Genomic DNA, 27,816 nt, shown 5'->3' with positions numbered 1-27,816 from the left:
ACTGTAAAGTACCATTGATTATAAGACCTTTAATGTAAAGTTTTTCTGGCGAGATAAACACAACACCAGGCAAATTGGGTGCAAGGCAAGATTTATTAAAAACACTCTCCGGTGAAGTTTCAGGGCTCAGGAGAAGGGGAGCCAGGAAAGTTGCTCCGGGAGAAGGTGGGCACCCTCCGGCGAGGTTCCTCGACTCTGGAAAGCAGGGTGGCGGAAGTCACACCCAAGGCAGGGAGGAGGGGGCTTTTAAGGGGTCTTGGGGAAAGCTCAGGGGTCTTTTGGCAAGTTTCCCTTATTCGGATATCTCGCCAGCTCGTCGGGGTCCCATTGGTCCACAGGAGCCTGGGGCGGGGATCTCAGATTCCCGCTTGGGCCTTTGTTCTCCTGTCGGAGCTCAGGTCTTGTGGCGGGCTTTCGCCATCTTAAGCAGCCCTTTCTGACAGCCTAACCCCTGAGCTTTCCCCAGGAACCCTTAAAAGCCCCCTCCTCCCTGCCTTGGGCACGACTTCCACCACCCTGCTTTCCAGAGTCCTGGAAACTCGCCCGAGGGTGCCCATCTCCTCCCGGCGCAACTTTCCTGGCTCCCCTTCTCCTGAGCCCTGAAACTTCACCGGAGAGTGTTTTTAATAAATCTTGCCTTGCACCCACTTTGCCTGGTGTTGTGTTTATCTCGCCGGAAAAAACTTTACATTTATTATTTTATGTACCACTAAGAAACCACTGCCAATTAAACCATGCTTTCTTAGCACTTAAAATTTTTATTTTGTTAATGAAAGCACTTTTTTAATTTTAAAGAGACACAGATAGTTTTCTTTATGAGGGCTCTTTTTTATTTCGTAAATTTTTATTTTTACATAATTTAAAAGTTAAAGTTCAGTATAAAACATTCCTATGTAATCTTTATCCAGATTTACTCGTTTACATTGTGCTCTACTTGCTTTGTCATTCTCTCTTCTTCTTTACACACCTATCTGTATATGTATATGTATAGTTTCTTCTCAACTGATTTGCAGTAAGCGGGTGACATCATGCCTCTTTATCACCAAAAATTTCAGGTGTTATCCTACGTTTCCTATAGATAAGGACATTCTTTTACATATTTGTAATACAGTTATCAAAATTGGGAAATTTAACATTGATGTGACAGAATTATCTGTCCATATTCAGAATTCAAATTTTGCCAGTTGTCCCTATAATGGTTGTTTTAGCTCTTGTCCCCTCTGTTTCAAGATCCCAGGATCACATAATACTTTCCGTTGTCATGTTCCTAGACAACTGTAATATGAAACAGTTCTTTGCTTTTCTTGACCTTGATATTTGGAAGAGCATATGCCAGTTATTCTGTAGGACGTTCTTCAGTTTTCATTTGTCTTAATGTATACTCATGATTAGGTTCAGGTTATGTACTTTTGGCGGGGATGATATAGAAGTGATACTGTGACCTTCTCAGAGCATCGCGTAAAGAGGTACATAATGAAACAGACTTCTAAAAATAATATATTATTTTTGTAGTTATATTTATAAAGAAAAATATAAGTGAAATAAATTATCAAGGTGTTTCTAAAACGTTCACATTCAGCATACTTACTTCCTAAAGTGCTATTTTGCTGATAAGACTGCAATAAATACTAATGATATTCCTTATCTTCTGCCAGATGCACAAACTACTACATATGTTAAGGAAGGAACAGAACATTTACAATACAGTATTTCATGAACTAATTCGGCAAGTCAGTGTGGACTGTGCAGATAGAGGAGAACTACTGTCTAAAATCAGGTTAGAGCTATTATCGGAATATCCCAGTTTCCTTGTGAGTTTTATATTACAATTCTTTTATATCTGCTTTTAAGAAAATAAAAAAAGTTCCCTTTTCTATTCTATTGATAATAAGGAACTGAATTGCATTTCTGTTTTCTATAGTAAAAAAAAAATAGTTGAGGACTTTTTTTAAAAAAGATTTTATTTATTTATTTGACAGAGATCACAAGCAGGCAGAGAGGCAGGCAGAGAGAGAGAGGGGGAAGCAGGCTCTGGTGATCAGAGAGCCCGATACGGGGCTCCATCCCAGAACCCTGGGATCATGACCCGAGCTGAAGGCAGAGGCTTCAACCCACTGAGCCACCCAGGCGCCCCAGTTGAGGACTTTCTTAAGATGATTTCTTTTGAGATGTTGGACACCATATTCTTTTTTTTTTTTTTTTTTTTCGAAAATTTTAAAATTATTTATTTATTTGACAGACAGAGATCACAAGTAGGCAGAGAGGCAGACAGAGAGAGGAAGGGAAGCAGGCTCCCTGCTGAGCAGAGAGCCCAATGTGGGGCTCGATCCCAGGACTCTGAGACCATGACCTGAGCTGAAGGCAGAGGCTTAACCCACTGAGCCACCCAGGCACCACTCTTTTTTATTTTTAAAGATTTATTTACTTTAAAGAGAGATTAAGGGAGCATGAGTCAGGGGCAGAGAGAGAGGAAGAGAGAGAATCTCAAGCAGACTCCATGCTGAGTGTGCAGCTTGATGGGGGCTTGATCCCACGACCCTGAGATAGTGACCTGAGCTGAAACCAAGAGTCTGATGCTTAACCAGCTGTGCCACCCAAGTGCCCCAACACCATATTCTTTTATGATTGGGAATTTGTCCCAATTCATTTGTCCATTTGTCCATTCATCAGTCAGTGGTGTCTGTGGAGTATGTACTCTGTGTCAAGTATTAAAAAGCTTCATAGGATTGTGGTGAGGTTAAATGAGAGCACAGAAGTAGATGCCTTGTATATATAATTATTATAGATGATCATGATAAATACTATTAAAACTGTAATGCTTTGTATGACTGTGGTACTTAACAAAAAGCTGGAAGGAATAGTGTAATTAGAATATTGGGTTCAAATTACATATCTGCAGCTTACTTGCCATGGAACCACAGGAAGATTATTAGATCTTCTGAAAGTATTTCTCCTGAATGAAAACAAGTAATATAAATTCACCCTATTTTCCCACTGTCTGATTTATGGAATGAGAATAAATAACATAAGTTTGCCCCATTTTCCCACTGTCTGAGTTATGGATTTATGGAGATATGAGGAGCAAAGCCATTAATAAGATACTTGTCAAGATTGGATACTAAGGAGTCAGTTCTTGGAACACCTCAAGAGCTGGAGAATGCAACTTGAAATGAGGGTCAGAACAACTGAAGTCTGAGTTGTCAATCCAAGAACAGAGCTGGGAGGGACAGGTGAGGAAGCATAGCAAAGGAGCTCAATGACTAATGGCAGATCCAGACTTTCCCCTTATGAGGCGTAGAAATGAGTGGGACTCTTCTAGCTGATTTCAGGAGTTAGCCTTTAGGGGCCAAAATAAGGTCAGGTCCAATCCCAAAAGTCTAGACAGAAAGAGACCGGCAGTCCTAAGCTAAGGACTTAGAATAGGGTAAAGTTGGGAATTAAAAATGTAAAGCCTGGCTTGCTCAGTCAGTAGAGCATGTGATTCTTGATCTCAGGGTGGTGAGTTCAAGTCCCACTTTGGGCGTTGAGCTTATTTTAAGTAAGTAAATATATACATACATAAGTAAATAGAAAGTATACATGAATGTGGAATATTCTTTTTTAAAAAAAAAGAATACAAGGTAGGTGAGAATAAGCCATGAGGTTTTAGGCTGATTATGCAAACATTCACTATGTGTTTGTGGAATGGTGAAACACGGTAGTTCAGAATAATCTAGTGGTCAGCATTTTGTTGTGGTAGGAGATCTTTTGAAGGGGTAGGGCCCACCTTCAATGGGGAAGACTACGGTTGTCCTGAGCTTGGTATCTTGAAGTGTTTTCTCTGCTTCACGAGATCATTGTGAGGATCCAATAGAAGTCCCCAGAAGATGGTAATACCATTCATGCCTTGGAAATACTTGACATCAGCCTCTGACTTCCTCTCTCCATTTGCCTGTTACCATAGTTTTCTGCCTCTGGTCTCATTGAGTGCTTTCTGATCTGCTTGTGTGTGTCTCTGCTTTTCATGCAACTGCCTCTGAGGCCTGTTACAGCAGAAGGAAGTTTTGTTTGTTTGCTTCTTCTTTTTTAATTTTTTATAAGATTTTATTTATTTATTTGCCAAACAGAGAGAGAGAGAGTACAAGAAGGGGGAGTAGCAGGCAGCAGGAGAAGCAACCTCCCCCCTGAGCAAGGAGCCTGATGCGGCACTCAATCCCAGGACCCTGGGATCATGACCTGAGCCAAAGGCAGACATTTAATCAACTCAGCCACCCAGGAGCTCAGAAGAAAAAGTTTTCATATGCAACAGAGTTTCATAGTAATGTTTTTTTGTTTGTTTGTTTTTGTTTTTTTTAAAAGATTTTATTTATTTATTTGAGAGAGAGACAGTGAGAGAGAGCATGAGCAAGGAGAAGGTCAGAGGGAGAAGCAGACTCTGCATGAAGCTGGGAGCCTGATGTGGGACTCGATCCCAGGACTCTGGGATCATGACCTGAGCCGAAGGCAGTCGTCCAACCAACTGAGCCACCCAGGCGTCCCCATAATAATGTTTTTTATAGGAGGAAGAATAACTGCCAGGTTGAATATGAGCTGAACAAGATTCTCACATTACAAAGAAATAGGGATGTTGTTGCAATCTTCTTGGTTGACACTATAAATATCTTTGGTTGCAGCAGGCACCTGACGTTTTTTCAGTTGTTGTTATTTTTATTTTTTTACAATATTTTATTATGGGAATTTCCAAATATCTATAAAAAGGGAAAGAATTTTATTTTATTTTGTTTATTTTATGATCTTAAAAAATATTATTACTTTTAGAGAGCGACAGAGAAAGAGTGTGAGCAGGGGGAGGGACAGAGGGAGAAGGAGAGAATCCTCAAGCAGATTCTGTGCTGAGCAAGGAGCCCAACACAGGGCTCGACTGAGCTGAAATCACTTAACTGATTGAGCCACCTGCATGCCCCCAAATGGAAATAATTTTAATGTGTACGCACAAATACCTACTATCTAGATCTGTCATTAACATTTTACTCTGCTTTATCACTTGTCTATCCATCCAGCCATCCTTCTATCCATCCATCCATTTCATGTATTTCAAAGTAAATTGCTGACCTCAGTGTATTCCCCCTAAACACTTTGTCATGTATATCATTAACCAGACAGAGTTTTTTATTTGCCTTTTTTCCATTTTGAGTAAAATTTACATGTATCGAGAAACACAAATCTTGTCTGCCTTTATTGACTTTTGACAAACACAAACTCTTAAGATGTGGAGGCTTACCATTCCCCCACAAAGTTCCCTAATGCTCTTTCCCAGTAAATGCCTACCCCCTTCTCCAGGAGTTTTGACCTCTTCTCCCCTTAGATTAGTTTACCTATTTAGGAACTTCATATCAATGGGATCATGTAGCATTTATACATGGGTTTACAACATGGGTTTGAATTTCACAGGTTCACGTAGAACAGATTTTTTGTAGTCCGGTACTATAAATGTATTTTTTCTTCCTTATGATTTTCTTAGTAACGTTTTCTTCTTCTTCTTCTTTTTTTTTTTTTTTTTTAAGATTTTGTTTATTTATTTGACAGACAGAGATCACAAGTAGGCAGAGAGGCAGAGAGAGACGGGGAAGCAGTCTCCAGCTGAGTAGATGGTACTGATGTGGGGCTCGATTCCAGGACCCTGAGATCATGACCAGAGCTGGAGGCAGAGGCTTAACCCACTGAGCCACCCAGGTGCCCCTACCTATTCATTTAAAAAAATTTTTTTAACTTATTTTTTTAAAAAATGTGCCCGTGGGGCACCTGGGTGACTCAGTGGGTTAAAACCTCTGCCTGCGGCCCAGGTCATGATTCCAGGGTTCTGGGATCGAGCCCCGCATTAGGCTCTCTGCTCATCGAGGAGCCTGCTTCCTCCTCTCTCTCTCTCCCTCTGCCTGCCTCTCCGCCTGCTTGTGATCTGTCTGTCAAATAAATAAATAAAATCTTAAAAAAAAAAAGTGCTCATCTGGCATTTATTTATTTATTTATTTTTAAAGATTTGTTTATTTTAGAGAGAGAGAGAGCCCATGCCTAAGTGGGGGAAGGGGCAGAGGGAGAGGGTCAACCTGACTTCCCGCTGAGCAAGGAGCCAGATGCAGGGCTTGATCCCAGGACCCTGAGATCACAAGCTGACCTGAAATCAAGAGTCAGTTGCTCAACTGACTGAGCCACCCAGATGTCCCTGGCTTTCTTTAAAAGATAAAAGGTTCTTTTAAGAATAGTTTTAAATTTACAGAATTGAACAGATAATAAGGAATTTCCACTTATCCCCCCTTCTCCATATACAGTTTCTTTCATTATTAACATCTGTTATTAATGTGGCATGCTATGATATACTCTGATATCCTATGGTTAACTTAAGTCCATAGGTTACATTATGGTTTATTTTTTTGTGTTGTATTCTATGGGTACAGACAAATGCATATTTTGCATATTTTTCAATCATAAAAAGGAATGAAGTATTGATACATGATATAACAAGGATGAGCTCTGAAAACATACTAAGTGAAAGAAGCTAGTCACGAAAGGTCACAATATTGTAAGATTCCATTTATATTAAATGTCCAGAATAGGTACATCCAGACAGAAAGTAGATTAGTAGTTGCCAGAGACTGGGAGAAAGAGAAAGGAAGAGTGATTGCTAATAGGTACCATAAAGGATTTTGGCAGGGGTGGGGTGATGAGAAAATACTCTGGAATTAGTGCTGATAGTTGCACAACTTTTTGAATATACTAAACAGTATTATATACTTTAAAGAGTGAATGTTATGACATATAAATTATATCTCAATAAAAAATTATAGTGTTCACAGTCATTTCAGCACTGTGATTCTTCATTTGCACATATTCCTTTGTGTATCAAATTTCTCCTACTAAAAAAATTTAACAGCTACTTTATATAAATGTAATCTGCTTTCCTATAAATTTACCCACTTACCCTCATTTTGTACTGTGAAAATACTCAGAATAACTTGGTTCTTCCTTTTACCTTATAGCTCTTTAAATATTTGAAAATAGCGGGACGCCTGGGTGGCTCAGTTGGTTGGGACAGCTGCCTTCGGCTCGGGTCATGATCCCAGAGTCCCGGGATCGAGTCCCGCATCCGGCTCCCAGCTCCAAGGGGAGTCTGCTTCTCTCTCTGACCTTCTCCTCTCTCATGTTCTCTCTCACTGTGTCTCTCTCAAATAAATAAATAAAATCTTTAAAAAAAAAATAAATAAATATTTGAAAATAGCAATTTTTTAAAAAGATTTTTATTTATTTATTTGACAGACAGATTACAAGTAGGCAGAGGAGATAGGCAGAGAGAGAGAGGAGGAAGCAGGCTCCCCGTCGAGCAGAGAGCCCGATGCGGGGCTCGATCCCAGAACCCTGGGACCACGACCTAAGCTGAAGGCAGAGGCCTTAACCCACTGAGCCACCCAGGCACCCCTTGAAAATAGCCATTTTTGTTTTCCCTGTTATGCATTCCCTTATTTAGGCTAAATATCCCCAGTTTTTTCAGGCTTTCTTGGTGAAATATACCATATGTGGGAAGCACGCTAATTAGTCAGTGTCGATTTCATGCAGTATCACCACCATTACAGAACAGTTCCACGACCCTGAACCCCCCCCACCTATCACCTGTTCATCCCTCCTCCATTCCCATTCCTTCAAACCCGCAGCAACTACTGATCATTCTGCAGTCTCTATACTTTTTCCTTTTCCAGAATGTGATCTAGTTGGGATCACACAGCAGGTAGTCTTTTCAGACTGGTTGCTTTACTCACACCACAATTTTAACTGCTGAAATGTTTTCTGACCATTATTTTGTAGAATTCACTGAGTTGTGAGCGTCATATCATTGCTTTTGAGCAATTTGATTATGATACACCTTGGTGTAATTTTCTTCATATTTCTTGTGCTTGGTGTTCATTGAGCTTTTTGGATTTGTAGGTTTATGTTTTTCATCAAATATAGGAGTTTTTTGGCTAGTTTTTCTTCCAAGTATTTTTTCTTCCCTCCTCCCTTTTCAGGGAAGTCCATTTAACTCATACATTAGGCCACGAATAATGAGATAGTCCCAGGCATCACTGATGCTTTGAACATTTTTTCATATTTAAAAAATATTTTTCTTTTCATTTTGGATAGTTTCTATTGCTCTATCATCAAGTTTACTAATCTTTTCTTCTACCCTATCTAATCTCCTTTTCTAATCTACTCTACCCAATGATGTTCAACTCAGACATTGTAGTTTTCATCTCAAAAAGCTCAGTTTGGGTCTTTTCAAAAATATCTTCCATGTCTCTACTTAACAATGCAAATACAGAGAATATAGTTATAGTTTTTTTCCCCCAAAGCTGATATATTCATTTTATATTGGAAGCAAGTGCTTTCAGTATTTTTATTTGCTGCAATTTAAAAACATCTGGGGTGTTTGTGTGGTTCTTCCCAAACCCTCAATCGTGCCCTCGCCAGTTTAACATCCAAGGTCCTTTCAGGATTCCGGGTCAGGAAGTTGTGGGAGGGACTGTTGAATCCTCAAAGACATGATAATGATGTCCCTATCCAAAGTTTCTCCAAGCAGAGCCAACTGCTCCTCCAAACAGGGCTGGTGAGGCTGTCTCAACACTCTTAGGAAGTGGGAACCCTGAAGGCAATACTTGGAGGACTGCTGACTGATGGGGGAGGTTTCAGGCTAGTCTTTCTCAGATCCCCAGCCAGGGCAATCATCAATGTCCACCAGAAAAGTCAAGCTGCAAAAGTGTTTTTGTAGCTCAGGCAGGGCCTGGAAGTGATGGAAGGCGGCATTCTTCTCAGCTCTGGGCATCTTTGCATATGTCTGCTTGTATCCATCAGGCTGAAAGCAGGGGTCTCAGCCAAAGTTCTGGAGGCCTTGGAGCACCACGATCTGGTCCCTGAATAGGGGCACTGGCTTGCTGGGGTCCTTGGTGCTGAGCACAAATGTGTAGAGCACACAGGCAAGTCTGTCCTCAAACCCAGCAGGAGCTGGCAGAGACCTTCAGGCTTTAACTTCTCCAGAAACCACTTTATGTAGGGGCCAGGGGGCTCCCAAAGGAATTGAAGCAGCTAGGTGTCCTCCACCAGTACAAGCTCCTGTACCTGGTGAGCTGTTTCCTGACACTTCTGTACACAAATCTCCTCAGGCTCTCTCTGGAACTCTGGCAGGTCAATTTTCTGTGCCACCCAAGATCATGGAAACTATTTCCTAGAATCTGAATGACCTCCTCCAGCTTTTAATATCTGTGTCTATTAATTCTAACATTTATGACAGTTCTGAGTCAGTTTTTTTCTCTTCATAAATGTGTTTTCTGACTTTTTTGCATGACTAATAAATATGACTGCATGGCAGGCATTGTGAGTTTTAGTTTTATTGGATGCTGTGTATTTTTCTATTTCTAAAAATATTGAACTTTGATCTGAAACATGATGAAGTGATGATGAACTACTTGAAAATAATTTGATCCTTTTGGGCCTTTAGACGGGACCAGAACAGTGCTTAATTTAAAACTAATTATTTCTGAATACTTAGGCAGACTCTTCTTTGTACTGTATCCAGTGACCCATGAATCGTAAGTTTTTCCAGTCTGACTAGTTGGAACCAGCACTATTTCGAGCCACCTGTGAATCCTGGATGCTCTTAGTTATTGATCCTTTCAGCTGGCTCCTTCCCTGGCTTCAGACAGTTTCTTCACATTGATCCTCTGATCATTACTTAGCTGAATACTTGAGAAGGACTCTCAGCAGACCACCAGAGGATCTTCCTATACAGCTCTTTTCCCTCTGGTACCCTGTCCTCTTTTTCTCCTTAGACTCTTAGCTCTGTCTCCATAACCCAGAATCTACTGGGTTTCTTCTGGGTTCTTTGTCCTTGTGCTTTGGCCTTTCAAATCCAAAAGATGGAATAATCATAGGGCTTACTTTATTTACCTCTAGTCAATAATTACTTTCTTTCAGTGCCTTAGGTGCAGGGTCTTGAAAATTTTTCAGTCACACATGTCTTGAAAATTGTTCCATATACTTTGTCTTTTTTTGGTGGTTGTTATTTCATGCAGGAGAGTACGTTTAGTTTCTCTGGATTTCTTTTCTTTTTTTTTCCCCTATACCTATTTATATTCCACAATCCTATTATAGATTAACATCCTTAATGAGTTTTGCAAGATTATCAATGGTGATCTCTTTGATAAATATCTGTTTTCAATTTTCTCTGTTTTCTTTTTCTGGAACTCTGATTAGATTTATATCGGATGCTTTCATCCTATGCTTTTTGTCTCTTAATATCTCTTTCCTCATTTCCATCTCCTTGTCTCTGTGCTGCATTCTAGGTAGTTTTTCCGAAGACAATAATAAACCACTTCAGGTGCATCTATTCCAAAACCCATCTTTTGAGTTTTACAATTCAGTAATTATACTTCCCATCTAAGAGGTTTCTATTGGTTGTTTCCATATCTTTCTCATCATAGTTAATATGTTTTTATTGCTTATTTATAGATTCAGTCTTTCATTTCTCAAACATTTTCTGCATAGTTTTATATTTTAAATCTCATACTTCTAATATATGAAAACTACTAGTGACTAAAATGACTGTTGTTTCTTCTGAGTCTTCGTTTGTGATGATTTATTTAAATGAGTATTTTGCAGTATTTGCTTTTATAGGTAACATTTGGCTAATCTTAATCATGAAATCCTCAGGTTGTAAACCATCCTTCTTGAAGAGAGGATTTCCATTTTCTTCCTTCTGGAATCCTCGCTTCATATAGTGATCCAACACTCAGGTCTTCTACCTTGAAGCTGGTCCAAGGCTTAGTCTTGAACAAAGTGTTGGTATTTTTTTTTTTTTAAGATTTTATTTATTAGGCACCTGGCTGGCTCAGTCAGTTAAGCGTCTGCCTTAGGCTCAGATCATGATCCCAGGGTCCTGGGATTGAGTCCCACATCAGGCTCCTTGCTCAGCAGGGAGCCTGCTTCTCCCTCTGCCTCTGCCCTTCCCCCTGATTGTGCTCTCTCTCTTTCTCTCTGAAAATAATTAAATATTTTTAATTTTTTTAAAGATTTTATTTATTTATTTGAGAGAGAGCACAAGTAGGGTATGAGAGGCAAAAGGAGAGGGAGAAGCACACTTCCTTCTGAACAGGGAGCCTGGAAATAGGGCTTGATCCCAGGACCGTGGGATCATGACCTGAGCCAAAGGCAGCTTAACTGACTAAGCCACCCAGGTACCCCTCAATGTTGGTATTTAAAAAAAAATTATTTATTTTTAATTGAAGTATAGTTGACTACAATATTATATTAGTGTTAGGTGTACGACATAGTGGTTTGAAACTATGTATATATTATGAGATATTCTCCATGATAAGTCACCATAAAGTTAATGTAATATTTTTGACTATATTTCCTGTGCTGCACTTTACATCCTCATGACTTATTTATTTCATAACTGGGAGTCTGTACCTCTTAGTCCCCTTCAACTGTTTTGCCCAGTCCTTTACACCTTCCCCTTTGGCAACCACCAGTTTGTTCTCTGTATTTATGAGTCTGTTTCTGTTTTCTTTGTTTTGTTTTTTAGATTCCACATATAAATGAAATCAAATGATGTTTGTCTTTCTCTGCCTGACATATGCCACCTGGCATAATACCCTTTAGGTCCATTCATATCATGAATAGTAGGACTTCCTTTTTTAATGACTGAATAGTATTATTTTATACACACACCACCATTTCTTTTTTATTTTAATTAATTAATTAGTTAATTAAATTTTTTTTACCACCATTTCTTTATCTCTTACCATTCATCTTTCAATACTTAGGTTGCTTCTATGTTTTAGTTTTTAAAAATAATGCTACAATAAATATAGGAGTGCATATATATTTTCAAATTACTATTTTCATGTTCTTCAGGTAAGTATTCAGAAGTGGAATTACTAGATCATATGGTATTTTTATTTCTAATTTTTTGAGGAATTCCCATATTACTTTCAAAGTACTGCACCAGCAATGCTTGAGGGTTCCTTTTTCTCCACATCCTCATCAGCACTTGTTATTATGGGTCTTTTTGATTCTAGCCATTCTGACAGGTGTGAGGTGATGTCTTATTGTGATTTTGATGTACATTTTCCTTATGGTTTAGTGATGTTGAACATATTTTCATGTGCTTTTTGTACATCTGTATGTGTCTTTTAAAAAGGGTCTATTCATGTCTTCTGCCAATTTCTTTGTTTCTTTCTTTAGATTTATTTATTTGTTTATATGAGGAGAGAGAGAGAGAGAGAATTAGCACATGAGTGGGGAGGACAGAGAGAAGCAGGCTTCCCAAGAGCAGGGAGCCTGGTACGGGGCTCGACGCTAGAACACTGAGATCATGACCCGAGCCAAAGGCAGATGCTTAACTGAATGAGCCAACCAGGTGCCCCTTCTGCCCATTTTAAAATCAGATTGTTTCATTAGTGTTAAGTTGTATGGTTTATATATGCCTTTTGGATATTAGCTCCTTATTGCGTGTATCATATGCAAATATCTCCCATTTAGTAGATTGCCTTTCATTTCATTGATGATTTCCTTCACTGTGCAAAAACTTTTTATTTTGGTATAGTCCCACTTGTTTATTTTTGTTTTTGTTGCTCTTTTCTGAAGAGATAAATCCAAAAAGATACTGCTAAGACTGATGTTAGAGAGATTATGGCTTATTTTTTATTTTTTAGGAAGGTTTTTTTTTTTTTTAAAGATTTTATTTATTTGACAGAGAGAGAGAGATCACAAGTAGACAGAGAGGCAAGGCAGAGAGAGAGGAGGAAGCAGGCTCCCCACTGAGCAGAGAGCCCAATGTAGGGCTTGATCCCAAAACCCTGGGATCATGACCTAAGCCGAAGGCAGAGGTTTAACCCACTGAGCCACCCAGGAGTTTTATGATTTTAGGGCTCACATTTAAGTCTTTAATCAGTTTTGAGTTAATTTTTGTATATGGTATAAGAAAGTGTTCTGCTTTCATTCCTTTGCTATGTTTGCCCAGTTTTCTCAATACTACTTATCAAAGAGACTGTCTTTTCCCCATTGTGTATTCTTGCCTCCTTTGTCATAGATTAATTGATTATATAAATGTCGGTTTATTTCTGGGTTCTCTGATTTATTCCTTTGATCTATGTGTCTGTTTTTGTGCTACTACCACATGGTTGTGATTACTAATGCACTGCAGAATAATTGGAAATCTGGGAGTGTGATACCTTCAGCTTTATTCTCCTTTCTCAAGATTGCTTTGGCTATTCAGGGTCTTTTGCGGTTCCGTAGGAATTTAGGATTATTTGTTCTAATTCTGTGAAAGATATTATTAGTATTTTTTAAAAGATTTTCTTTATTTATTTGAGAGAGAGAGAGTGAGAGCAAGCGCATAAGCAGGGCAGAGGGGGAGGGAGAATAAGACTCCCTGCTGATTGGGAAACCCCCTACCAACATGGGGCTTGATCCCAGGACCTCAGAATTATGACCCAAGATGAAGGCAGACGCTTAACTGACTGAGCCACCCAAGGCCTCCCCGTTGTTAATATTTTGATAGAGATTTCATTGAATCTGTAGATTGCTTTGGGCAAAATGGATATTTTAATGATATTAATTCTTCCAATCCATGAGCAGGGTATATCTTTCTATTTGTGTTACTTTTAATTTTTTTCATCAGTATCATACTATTTTTATAATATAGGTCTTCTACCTCCTTGGTAAAATTTATTCCTAGGTATTTTGTTATTTTGGAGCAATTGTAAATAGGATTGTTTTCTTAATTTCTCTTTCTGCTCGTTTATTAGTATATAAAAATACAACTCATTTCTGTATATTAATTTTATATCCTGCAAATTGGCTGAGTTCATTTATTCTAATAGTTTTTGGTGGAATCTTTAGGGTTTTCTATATTTAGTATTATGTCATCTGCAAATAGTGACAGTTTTAGTTCTTCCTTACTAATTTGGGTGCCTTTGTTTTTGTTTCTTGTCTGATTGCTATGGCTAGGACTTCTTGTACTATGTTTAATAAAAGTGGTAAGAGTAAACACACTTGTGTTGTTACAGATCTTAGAGAAAAGCTTTCATCTTTTCACCATTGAGTATGTTAGCTGTGGGTTTGTCATAGATAGCCATTATTATATTGAGTTTTATTTCCTCTATATCATTTTATTGAGAGATTTTATTGTGAATGGATGTTAAACTTGCCAAATGATATTTCTGCATCTAGTGAGATGACTGTATATCGTTTTATCCTCCATTTTGTTGATGTGGTGTATCACACTGATTTGTAGATATTGACCCATCCTTGCATTCCTGGAATAAATCGCACTTGATTGTGGTGGATGATCCTTTTAAGGTTTTGTTGAATTCAGTTTGCTAATATTTTGCTGAGGATTTTTGTATATGTGTTCCTTAGGGATATTGGCTTCTAATTTTCTTTTCTTTTCTTTTGTGGTGTTTTTGGTTTTGCTATCTGGGTAATGCTGTCCTTATCAAATGAATTTGAAACAGTTCTTCCATTTTCATTTTTTGAAATAGTTTGAGAATAGATATTGACTCTTCTTTAAATGTTTGGTAGAATTCACCTCTGATCCTGACTTCTGTTGGTTTTGAGAATATTTTTTTTGTTTATTGATTCAATTTAATTACTAGTAATTAATCTGTTTAGATTTTCTACTTCTTCCTGCTTGAGTCTGGGAAGATTGTATGTTTCTGCTTCTACTTCTAGGTTGTTGAATTTTTTGAGAAATAAATTGCTGTATCATTTTGTTGAATTGTTCCCTTTATCATTATGTAATGCTGTTCTTTGTCCCTTGTTATGTTCATTGTTGTAAAGTCTATTTTGTGTGATATAAGTATCACTACCACAGCTTCTTTTCACTTCCATTTGCATGGAATATCTTTTTCTGTCCCTTCTCTTTCATTTTGTATATGTCTTTGTATTTGAAGTGGGCCTCTTGTAGGCAGCATATAGGAGTCTTCTATTTTTATTGAATTTATTATTTATTTATTGAATTTATTTATTTTGTTTGGAACCAAAATAAATTCATTTACATTTAAAGTAATTATTGGTAAGTTTGTATTTATTGCAATTTTATGGCTCTCTTCCCCCCCCCCCAAAGATTTTATTTATTTATTTATTTATTATGATTTTATTTGTTCATTTCACAGACAGAGAGATCACAAGTAGACAGAGAGGCAGGCAGAGAGAGAGAGGAAGGGAAGCAGGCTCCCCACTAAGCAGAGAGCCCTATGTGGGGCTCAATCGCAGGACCCCGAGATCATGACCCAAGCTGAAGGCAGAGGGTTAACCCACTGAGCCATCCAGGTGCCCCAAAGATTTTAATTTTATTTCTACACCTAACATGAGGCTCAAACTTAGACCCCCGAGATCAAGAGTTGCATGCTTACTGACTGAGCCCCCAGCCAGGCACCCTCTGGTTCTTTTTATAGTTCTTCTCTGTTCCTTTCTTCTCATGCAATTTGATGATTTTCTTTAGTATTATGCTTGGATTCCTTTCTCTTTATGGTTTCTTGTATATTTATTATAGTTTTTTTGTTTTTTTAAAGATTTTATTTATTTACTTGACAGAGAGAGAGAGACATCAAGAACAGGAAAACAAGCAGGGGGAGTGGGAGAGAGAGAAGCAGACTTCCTGCCGAGCAGGGAGCCCAACGTGGTTCTCAATCCCAGAACCTAGGATCAGGACCTGAGCTGATGAAGGCAGATGCTTAATGACTGAGCGACCCAGGCACCCCTATTTATTAGAGGTTTTTGGTTTGTGGTTACCATGAGGTTTATCTGTAATACCCTATGTATTTAACAGGTATTTATTTATTTATTTACTTTTAATATTTATTTATTTATTTGAGAGAGAACATGCATGTGCTCCTGAGCAAGAGAGAGGCAAGGGAGAGGGGGAGAGAGAATCTTAAGCAGGCCTCATGCCCAGTGCAGAGCCTGACATCGGGCCTAATCTCATGACCCTGAGATCATGATCTGTGATGACCATGAGGTTTATATAGAACACCCTTTGTAGGGGCACCTGGGTGGCTCACTTGTTTAAGGGGCATGATCTCTCTCCCTCTGCTGCTCTCCCTGCTTGTGCTCTCTTGCTCTGTCAAATAACTAAATAAAATTTTTTAAAAAAGACCTTTTTATTTAATAGTCTGATTTATTTATTTATTTAAGAGAGAGCATGTGCCTGTGCATGTGAGCAGGGGAGGGACAGAGAGAGAGAGCATGAGAGAATCTTAAGCAGGCTCACACAGGACTCAATCTCACAACCCTGAGATCCTGACCTGAGCCAAAATCAAGAGTCTGACACTTAACCAAGTGAGCCTCAGGTTCCCCTTAACAGTCTATTTTATTTTATTTATTTATTGTTTTAAAAGATTTTTATTTATTCATTTGAGAAAGAGAGTGTGAGCAGGGGCGGAGAGGCAGAAGGAGAAGCAGAGTCCCCATAGATTCCCTGCTGAGCCGGGATCCTGACATGGGACCAGGAGATTCTGACCTCCAGGACCAGGAGATCATGACCTGAGCTGAAGGCAAATGCTTAACCATCTTAACCACCCAGGTGCCCTATTAATAGTCTACTTTAACTTGACAGTTGTTTATGAGACTGAAGCGATTCCTACTGTGCTAAGGAGGCAGGTGACAGTTGTTTAAATTAAAACTCCCCATGCAGCCCTTTATGTATTTGACATCCTGTTTGACATTTTTATATTTTATATATCCCTTAATTAATTTTATATAGACCTTAATTAATTATTATAGATATAATTGATTTATTGCTTTTGTTGTTAACCTTAATTCTACTTTGTAAGTGATTGGTATATTACCTTTAGCATATGCTTGCTTTTACCATTTTTTTTATTTCATAATTTTCTTACTTCTACTTGTGGCCCTTCCTTTTTTGGTTAAAGAAGTCTCTTTAAAATTTCTTGTAAGGCTGGATTAGTGGTGATGGATTCCTTTAATTTTTGTTTGTCTCTTAGCTCTCCTTCAGTTCTGATTGATAACCTTACCAGGTAGACTATCCTTGGTTGTCAGTTTTTTCCTTTCAGCACTTTGAATATATCAAGTCACTCCTGTTTGTTGGCTAGCAGGGTCCTGCTGAAAAGTCATCTGCTACACTTATGGGTGTTTTCTTGTACATAACTAGTTGTTTTTCTCTTGCTATTTTTAATATTTTCTTTTTCTTTAGTTTTTAGCATTTTAATTATTTGCATTGGTACAAACCTCTTTGGGTTCATCTTTTTTGGGGCTCTTTGTGTTTTCTGGATCTGGATGTCTGTTTCCTTCCTCAGTGCTGCTGCCCCTCGGAACAACTTGTTACTTAACTGTAACCCCTGGAGGATTTTACTAGTTGCCAAGCACATTTAGATATGGCCTTAAGAAACACTGATACTGACAACAGGTCTTTGGGGAGAAGGACGATGTAGGACCGTGAAGCTGGGCAGCTGGGGATGCCCGGCTCGCTCAGGGCGGAACGCCGCCCCTTCACCGAAGCTGGGCAGCCGGGAACGCCTGGCCCGCCCAGGGCAGAACGCCGCCTGCTTCAGGGAAGCCGAGCACCCGGGAACGACTGGTCAGCTCAGGGTGGAACGAAAACCGCCTGCTTCCCTTTTTCGTGATCGCTCCTTTCTCTTCCCAGAACTGCTCATTGTTGGTTAGAGGAGTCCTTTGAATGTGCTTGGTTAACTAGAAACTTGATCCTCCTCCTTGCTGGCCGGCAAGAGGTGACTAACGTGTGACCTTCATCAATCCTTCTGTTGGCTATTGTTTTCTATCCAATAAAAGTGAGACTGCGGAGTTGCTCGTGGCAGCAGTCCTTTTGGACTGTTGTCCCCTGCTCCCAGTCTTTTGCAGCTGACTTGTTTGTGCCTAATTCTTCTCTCGTCGCCGTCGCCGACTGGAAGCGACTGGAAGCGGCACTCAGATTACGGAAGTTTTGAGTTATTATTTATTCAAATCAGTTTTTTGTCCCTTTCTCTCTCCTCCTTCTGAGACCCCTATAATGTGAATGTTAGTGCATTTGATGTTGCCTAGTGGTCTATTACCCTGTCCTCATTTTTTAAATTCTTTTTTCTTTTTGCTGTTCACCTCAGATGATTTTCACTACCTCGTCTTTAGATTTCTGAGCCATTCTGCATCCTCTTTTCTGCTTTGGATTCCCTTTAGTGTATTTTTCTTTTCAGTTATTCTTCAGCTTCATTTTAAAAAAAAAAATTTAAATTCTCTGTCTTTGTTAAAATTCGTAATGAGTTCATCCATTCTTCTCCCAAGCATCAATGACCATTACTTTGAACTCATTATCAGGTAGGTTGCTTATCTCTGTTTCATTTAGTTCTTTTTCTGCGGTTTTGTCTTATTGTTTTGTTTGGAACATGTTCTTCTCTCTGTTTTGTTTAAGTCTGTATTTGTTTGTATGTATTAAGTAGGTCAGCTCTGTCTCCTGGTCTCAAATGAGTGACCTTATGTAGAAGGCATCTTGTGGGACCCAGTAACACAATCCTCGCTGGTCTTCAGAACTAGGTGCTCCAGGGATGACCCCTCTGTGAACTGTGTGAACCTTCTTGATTGGGCCATAACTGCTGTGGGTGCACTGTAGGTAGGTGGGGCAGGCTCGTGGCATGGCCAGCTGTGAGGTTCTGCAGGACAGTTGTAGGCATGGCAGTGGGTGGGGCTGGCTCCTTCTCTCCTTGGGGTAGGACTCACTTTGGAGGCATGTCTTTCCTGGCTGAGGCTACCTGCTGGGTGTGATACAACACTAGTCACTTTGGAAGACACAGCTGCCAGGGTGGGCAGGTTGTGCAGGGACCTCCACACCTGTGATATCCCTGCTTGTGGGTCTCCACACCAGGGATTTAGTTCTTGATTCTCTCTCTGCCCCTCCTACCCTTTTTCATGTAGGTTTTTATTTATATCGTTATATAAAGTGGAAGTACTGTTGGAAGTACTGTTCTGCTCGTCTTCTGGTCTTTCGCAGAGTAAGTTGCACTGTATGTAGTAGCAGCCTTGGTATGTCCATGGGACGATGTGAGTTCAGCATCTTCCTACTCTGCCATCTTACCCTTTCTCCCCAATGTTGTTATTTTCACCGGGGCAACATGACCCTGGGTTTGCCTAGTGAACACAGATTACCATTTCCCAGTCCATTCTTAGTTTATTGTATCTTGTTTATAGTTTTTGTTCGTTGCCCCTGGAGACATCTGTTCTTTTTCTGCAAGCCCAGTAATGCTTCTGAAAGTATGCTCTGTCATGGATCTAGTTGTAGTGTAATAAGAAGACCCTTCAGATTATTTTGTCCTTGTATTGCCAGGAGGGGAAGTCCTAAGGAAGGTGTGTTTAAAATCGATATTTCCAGTATATGAACTGCATATCAAACTGATAAACTCTCTGTGACTCTAGGTGTTTGAGCAAAGCCTGGATAATTCTTTCTGTTATGGGTGAGATATTAAACTAAATGGCCATTCCAATTCAAAAATACTATAAATTGCCAGTCTCAGGTTTAGGATATAACACCTAGATCACTTTTAATATGAAGAAAGGCTGCTTAGAATGGTATTTGTAATTTTTCATTTGTAATCACTTCCAAATATTTAGTTTTATTTGAAACTGAAAGAAATGGCTTCTTTGGATTTAGGGTCTTTATTCATTTTTTGAACAGTTGGTGTCTTTTGACACTTAAACAACTTGGGGAAAGTGGTTTTACTCATTAACTCAACTATTTATAAAAAATCCCGTTCTAGGGGCACTTGGGTGGCTCAGTGGGTTGAGCCACTGCCTTCGGCTCAGGTCATGATCCCAGGGTCCTATGGTCGAGTCCCGCATTGGGCTCTCTGCTCAGCAGGGAGCCTGCTTCCCCTCCTCTCTCTCTGCCTGTCTCTCTGCCTGCTTGTGATCTCTCTGTCAAATAAATAAATGAAATCTTTAAAAACAAATCCCATTCCATATAAATATATAAGACATGGTTTCTATCCTCATAGAGTCTATAATTTAGAAGGAGATGTAAAAGGATTTCTCCTCTTGCTTTACATCTCAGACATCACATTCCAAATGATTGACTCTGCTTAAAATCTTCCACAGTTTATTCGCTTGTGTAAGCATGGCAGGAATATACATGTTAGATCCCTTTCTTTTCCTATTTTGTTGTTCTTGCATATCTTTTATGAGTATCTACTATTTCTTTCCCTAACATTACTTTTTCTTTCATATATTTTCTGGCTCTTTTTCCCTTTTTTCCTTTTTTTGAATGATACCTTGTTTTCTTTCTCGTGCAGAGAGCGGTATGTACAAATGCTTGACCAAATTGCCAGACAGATGATTGAGTTCTACAAAGACTTGGTAACTCAGCGAATGATGGACCAGCGCATTCTAGAAGAGCTGTACAATTTTAAGAATGTTATTGAAGAACTGACCAGGTAAAATCTGTGATTATCTTAAACACAAGACACTAGTCAAAACCGTGTCTCTGAAGAGAATAAAAAGAAGAGTAGAATGGTTAAAATAGAGGACTCTTTTTTTTCTTTTGGGGGTTTAGGAAGAGAATGGAAAGGACTAGATGTAGAAGTAGAGACCTGGGTTACACAGGTTAACACAAAACTAGGGCTCTATGTATGTTTAATAGGGAGATGATTCCTGTTTTTTCTGCAGAATTGAGATGTTGATCTTAATCATGTTTACAGAGCAGTGCCATGATTACAGATGTTAAGGATTAAATCCAAAAGAGGATAAGCGTTACATAGCAGTCAAGGTTAGTGCTAATGTAACCTGTGTCAAGATGATTGGCAGCAAGAATGAAGAGGGTAAGATAGGCATGTCAGAAGGTAGGATAGAGGAGCCTGGTGGCCTTGCCTATTAGCATCTGCCTTCTTCCAATTTGAGAAGATCTTTCACATAATCTTTCAGTCCTTTCCAGCTAACCGGATTCCACTGGCAAACCTGACATAATTCCATCTAAATGGACATGAGATTTCTTGATTTGGTTTACAAGGTGTAAAAACTAGGAAGAGAGATACACATAACTGAGAAGATTCCTGAGTATAAATCGGATTTCCGGGGTAGAAACTTTCTGGAACTCTTCAACTATGGACATAAAATTTCTTCACTCTATTTCAGGGAGTTGTGTCTGGTTCGTGCACATGATATGAAATTAACAAAGGAAGCAGAGAAGGCACACAAGGATTTGGCGCAAGCTCTTTTAGATGCTGAAAAGAATGCCAGGTGAGTTAACAAGATGTTAGCCCTTATGTCATACATGATTCACACCTTACTTGAAGAAACAAAATTTTATAGAAACATTTGAACTTTTTTATTACAACAGTGCCTGGAAGAGTTAATATATATACAAGGATCTTATTTATTTATTTATTTAATTTTTTTTTTTTAAGATTTTTTATTTTATTTATTTGACAGAGAGACATCACAAGTAGGCAGAGAAGCAGGCAGAGAGAGAGAGAGGAGGAAGCAGGCTCCCTGATGAGCAGAGAGCCCGATGCGGGACTCCATCCCAGGACCCTGAGATCATGACCTGAGCCGAAGGCAGCGGCTTAACCCACTGAGCCACCCAGGCGCCCCTACAAGGATCTTTTAATCAATATATTTATTAATTCCTCAGGCACTGTTTAATACACATCTCATTAGTGTCTTCTTGTGTGAATTTTCCAGAGGTTTATCCCTAGAAGTGGAATTACTGGGTCATAGGCTCTGCATGGCCTTGTCTTGCTGGGATATTGCCAAATGCTCTAGTCAAACAAGTATATCCTCTCATCAGTGCATGAGATTTCCCCTTTGTCCATATCTTTTATCAGTCTGAAGGGTACGAAAAGGTATCTGGTTTTTGTTTGTGTTTTCCTAATTAGTGTGAGTCTAGTTCTTTTTAAGATTTTAATAGATCTACTATGATCCTAATGTTTTTATCCTATTTTAGAGGTTAGCAAACTTTACCTGTGAAGGGTCAGATGGTGAAATACGGTTTCTGAAGCAACTACTCAATCAACTCTGCCTTCGTAATGTGTGCTACTACATTGTAAAAGCAGGCAAGGGCGATACCAGCACATGGCTGTGTTCCAATAAAACTTTATTTACTGACACTGAAATGTGAAGGTACAAACCTTTACATGTGTCTCCAAATACTGTTATCCTATTGCTTTTTTAACCATTTAAAATATAAAAACTAAAAATCTAAAATTCTTAGCTTGTATTCTATACAAAACGCAAAGTGGCAGATTGTGTTTAAACCCACAGGCTGTAGTTTGCTGACATTTACTCTATTTCGTGTTCAGTTAGAGTTCTGATTACTATGAATCTCTTGGATCTATTATCAAATGATATATCTGATTTTTAATTTTTCTTATTTTATTGATTAAAAATAATATTATGCTATCATAGAAGGATTTTATGTGCCTTGTAGTAAAAAATACAAATAAGCAAAAATGAATTAAAAATATCAGTTTCACCACCCATAGATTACTGCTGTAAATGCTTTAGTGCATATCCTTTTTTTCCTATGTATGTGTGCATACATGCGTTGTTTTGTTTTTTCTTTTTAAAGATTTTATTTATTTATTTGACAGCGAGAGATCACAAGTAGGCAGAGAGGCAGGCAGAGAGAGAGGAAGGGAAGGAAGCAGGCTCCCTGCCGAGCAGAGAGCCCGACGCGGGACTCGATCCCAGGACCCTGAGATCATGACCCGAGCCGAAGGCAGCGGCCCAACCCACTGAGCCACCCAGGCGCCCCTACATGCGTTGTTTTTAAATTGTACTGTATATACCGTTATACAGCTTTTTTTTTTTTTTAGTCAACAGTCTACCTATTTGAGTTAAGTTCACTTTCCAAGTTACCCAGGTCATATTCAAAATTTCCCAGTTATTCCTAAAATACATTTTACATTGGGTTGTCCAAATGAGTGTCCAATATAGGGCCACACATTATATCTTGTTTTAGGATCCTTTTAATTCAGCATAGTCTGCTTTTTAAAACGATGTGTCAAAGAGTAACTGTCTTTTTTTTTTTTTTTTTTTAATGTCAAGAAAACCACAAATGTATACAAAATCTAAATTCAGAGATATATTCTTAGCTTTTATTCTGTTTTATTCCTTACTAGAATGAGAAGGGTACCTTGATCTTTTTTCATGTACTGATTATACTGCTGTTTTCTGTAGATGATTCACCCTTCTGGTCTTAGTAGAAAACTATTCTTTTTTTTTTTTTTTAAAGATTTTATTTATTTATCAGAGAGAGTGGGGGAGAGTGAGCACAGGCAGACAGAATGGCAGGCAGAGGCAGAGGGAGAAGCAGGCTCCCTGCTGAGCAAGGAGCCCGATGGGACAGGACGCTGGGATCATGACCTGAGCCAAAGGCAGCTGCTTAACCAACTGAGCCACCCAGGCATCCCCATAGTAGCTATTTGAACTAGCCTATCACCTTGGTCAGAATTGGCCCAAAAGGCGCCCAACAGGCGGGGCCCACGCTCCTTGGTAGCTAGGGAGACCGTATGCACGCCCCACTGTTTGGATGTCTCCACCTGGCCCAACTCCTCCCTGCATTGGGCTGTTATCTCCACCTGATCTGACCCGCCCTTGTATTTGGGCTCTGTTATCAGGGACTGGTTGATCATATTTTACTGGTTTCTCGGACTTGCTTTTTAAGTAAGTTCCCATGGGGTGGGGGGTGGGGCAGGGTCAGTGTGGGTTTTACTGCATAAACAACAAAATGGCTGTTCAACCAAGGTGGAGCTGCTCTGGCTAAATAGGCCCTTACAATAGTTTTATTACGTTGCCAGGCAAAGGAGGCCAGAGCAGGCTAATGCCTTCAAAACTGCGGACTGCCCCAGGGAAAAGGCTGAGGGGTTTTATAGGAAAATACAGGATCTGGGTGGTTTCGCTGGGAATCTGGTATGTGCCGCCAGTCACGTTCCTCACGTCTTCAAGGTTGTCTTGTGACTGGTGATTGTGCCGGCTGTGAGTCTGGTTACTAGGTTTCAACATTCATACTAAGTTCCCGGAACAGAGGATCCCAGAGAAGCACAAGTGAATGGGGGAGGGGGCTTCAAGAACGAGGACAAGAAATATTCGTTCAACTCAGAGAGTCAAACAAATGCTGAAGCATTATACATCCATCTTGATTTCCATCGGTCTTTACAGTTCTATGTGGTTTCAGTATGATCTTTTAAAATATGACTCCAATAATGTCATCTCTCTGCTCCAAATTCTGCAGTAGCTCCCCATCTTAAAGGGCCATGTTTTTTAAAAATGGTTTACAAGATTCATCCTACCAGTATTTCTCTGACTTCTCCCACTTTATTTTAGACCTGCTGCCTTTGTATGCTCCTCTTTGAACATACCAGACAGACTCCCACCTTGGGGCCTGGAATCCTCTTGCTTTCCTTTTTCTCTTCCTTTCTTTCCTTTCCTCTTCCTTTCCACAGTGTGTAGCTTCCTCCCTCCTTCCTTTGGACCTTTACTCATCCCCTTCCATTTAAAACCACAATACATTTTGTGCCCTCAGTCCCCTTTCCCTGATTATTTTTTATCTATTGTACTATCATTGCTTAATATGTTTTACTTTTTTATTTGTTGATTTGTTGATCATCTCTTCTCACTAAACTTTGTTTTGTTTTGAATAGTATCTGGCATGTAGTAGGCACTAAACATATATTTATTGAATGAATTAATAAAAATAAGTTAGAACTTTTTAGAAAAGATTTTATTTATTTATTTGATAGAGCAAGAGACACAGGCAGAGCAGCAGGAGAGGGAAAAGCAGGCTCCCTACTGAGCAGGGAGCCTGATGCAGGGCTCCATCCCAGGACCCTGGGATTGATGAAGTCCCAGAACCTAAGTCAGGTTCGGTGGGGTGAGGAGGTTCGGAGCCGACGACTAAAGAAAGAATTCTTAAGACGTCGTTGGTGCAAAATGGTGGTTTATTAAAGCACGGGGACAGGACCCGTGGGCAGGAAGAGCTGCTGCCCCGGGTTGTGAAGGTGGGCATGTTATATACCCCACGGTTGGGGGGAGGTGGTGAAGGGATGGGAGGTTTCGACAGAGTTCTCACATGCTAGGGAGGGTCTACAAGGTGCCGGGGGGAGTCTTTGCCCTTATGGCCTGATCAATGTCGTCTTTAGGTCAGGCATTAACATCAAGATAATTGGGAGATTCTTGGTGGGGCATTATGATCTGGCTATCATTTACATTCCTTTCTACTCCAGTCTCCTCCAGTTTATGGTGGGAGGGGGACATTAGGGCTTCAGGAACCAAGAGTTATTTGCCTCTGGAAATTTGTGCTATTGGTAAGGTAACCTCCCTGTTTAGGTCTCTAGGACATCTTGTAGGGCAAGGGAGATTCCTGTTCTGCAGGATTGCGATCCCTGCAAGTTAACTATTTATCGTTTTATGGCAGTCAGGGGTGCCTGAGGAATGCCACACATATGGAGGGGAGCGGGTGAAGAGGGGGTGCAAGGCGCCAGCTTTTGCTTTGTCCTCAGCCAGCCTCCTGCTCCCTCATCAGGATCATGACCCGAGCTGAAGGCAGTCACTTAACCAACTAAGCCACCCAGGCTCTCCAAGTTAGAACTTCTTTTATGCTAATGTCCATTATAAGAACATCTAACGCCAGAGAAAAAGGGAAGGAAATGGAGAATATCTGAAGTAGGATGGATTAGAAATGATTAGAAATTTTTAATAATACTTTAAAAAATAATAACAGGGGCGCCTGGGTGGCTTAGTGGGTTAAGCCTCTGCCTTTGGCTCAGTTCATGATCTCAGGGTCCTGGGATGGAGCCCTGCATCTGGCTTTCTGCTCAGTGGGGGGTCTGCTTCCCCTTTTCCCTCTGCATGCCTCTCTGCCTGTGATCTCTCTCCCTCTGTCAAATAAATAAATAAAATCTTAAACAAATTTATAAAATAATAACATTTTATTGAAAATTAGGAAAATAGAAACAAGTAAGGAAAAAAGAACACCCATAATTCTTTCTCTCAGAAGTAAACACTATTAATATTTTCATATATTTTTCACTTTTTCACTTCTATGGATTTTTTATATACATGAGATCAAACTGAATGTATAATTTTACCATTTGGGTTATCTCATGTTACAACATGAAAAAATTTTCCCATGTACCAGAGTATTAACAACAACAAAATCTTTTATTTTTTATTTTTTTTTTTTTTTTAAAGATTTTATTTATTTACTTGACAGAGAGAAATTACAAGTACACTGAGAGGCAGGCAGAGAGAGAGAGAAGGAAGCAGGCTCCCTGCTGAGCAGAGAGCCCGACGCGGGACTCGATCCCAGGACCCTGAGATCATGACCTGAGCCGAAGGCAGCGGCCTCACCCACTGAGCCACCCAGGCGCCCCACAAAATCTTTTAATTAGTTGCAGAGTATTTTCGTCATAGAGCTATATCATATATTTTATGTGACCAATCCCTTATTATTGAACATTGTGGTTATTTCTGAATTTTTTCTTTTGCTATTATAAACAAGGGTCATTAAAAGTATCTGCTTTTTAAAAAATAACTGGGTTGCCTGGGTGGCTCAATCAGTTAAGTGTCCAACTCTTGATCTCAGCTTAGGTGTTGACCTTGGGGTCATCAGTTCAGGTCCTGCATTGGGCTGTATGTTGGGTGTGAGCCTACCTGAAAAAAAAAATCAGTGACTAACTTTCAGGTAGTAATGTGCACAAATTGTAAGGGCATATAACCTGAATTTTCATATGTATATTCACCTATGTGACACCTAGGTTGATTACTTTATTAGTTACTCTGAACAAATGGAAGTCTCCAAAAAGAAGATTTTTAAGAACTGATGCTGGTGGTTCCTGGCTTTCACCAAAATTAGAATAATTCTATGCCACAGGCTTTTAATTCTTAAAAAAAATTTTTTTTTAATTTAAATTCAATTAATTAACATAAACTATATTATTAGTTTCAGATAGAGTTCAGTGATTCATCATCAGTCATTTATAACAGCTAGTGTTCATTACATCACATGCCCTCCTTAATGTCCGTCACCCAGTTAACCCATCCCGTCAACCACTCCCCTCCAGCAACCCTTAGTTTGTTTCCTGTGATTAAGAGTCTCTTATGGTTTCTCCCCCTCTCTGGTTTCATCTTGTTTTGTTTTTCCCTCCCTTCCTCTAGGCTCCTTTATTTTTTTCTCAAATCCACATATGAGTGAAATCATATGATAATTGTCTTTTCCTGATTGACTTGTTTCACTTAGCATAATCCCCTCTAGTTCCATCCATGTCATTGCAAATGGCAAGATATCATTTTTGATGGATGCATAATATTCTGTTGTATATATACACCACATCTTCTTTATTCATTCATCTGTCAGTGGATGTTTGGGCTCTTTCCATAGTTGGGCTATTGAGGACATTGCTGCTCTAAACATTGGGGTACAGGTGCCTGTCGGGAGCCGGTACAGGAGGCCTACTCTAAGAGCCGTAAGGGACTGAATATGATTGGCTGTTCATTTAGGTCCACTCTCGCGGGAGGTGCATGAGCACTGCATTGTGATTGGGTAACACTGCCTGTATAAAAACGCATGCGCCGAGGGTAAAGGGAGAGAAGAAAAAAGCGACTGGTGCCTCTTTGGATCACTACATTTGTATCTTTGGGGTAGATATCCAGTAGTGCAATTGCTGGGCACAGGGTAGCTCTATATTCAACATTTTGAGGAACCCCCATACTGTTTTCCAGAGTGGATGCACCAGCTTGCATTCCCACCAACAGTGTAGAAGGGTTCCCCTTTCTCCACTTCCTCACTAGCATCTGTCGTTTCCTGACTTGTTA

General features: G+C 39.6%; 1 protein-coding gene across 5 annotated transcripts in view; it reads left to right on the top strand.

Moving 5' to 3' along the window:
- The window catches only part of AXDND1 (axonemal dynein light chain domain containing 1), a 116,187-nt gene that overhangs the window by 16,941 nt on the left and 71,430 nt on the right, over window positions 1-27,816 (top strand). For all 5 annotated transcript variants that reach the window (XM_059145845.1, XM_059145844.1, XM_059145847.1 and 2 more), the window contains exons 9-11: window positions 1,656-1,777; window positions 20,298-20,438; window positions 21,136-21,240. In XM_059145845.1, the coding sequence (XP_059001828.1) occupies window positions 1,656-1,777; window positions 20,298-20,438; window positions 21,136-21,240 (368 nt within the window). The remainder of the gene's footprint in view (window positions 1-1,655; window positions 1,778-20,297; window positions 20,439-21,135; window positions 21,241-27,816) is intronic.

The sequence above is a fragment of the Mustela lutreola genome, chromosome 14 (genome assembly GCF_030435805.1).
Source record: "Mustela lutreola isolate mMusLut2 chromosome 14, mMusLut2.pri, whole genome shotgun sequence".
Lineage (NCBI taxonomy): Eukaryota > Metazoa > Chordata > Mammalia > Carnivora > Mustelidae > Mustela > Mustela lutreola.
The sequence above is the reverse complement of the archived record's forward strand: the minus strand, read 5'-3'. Positions and strand labels throughout refer to the sequence as shown.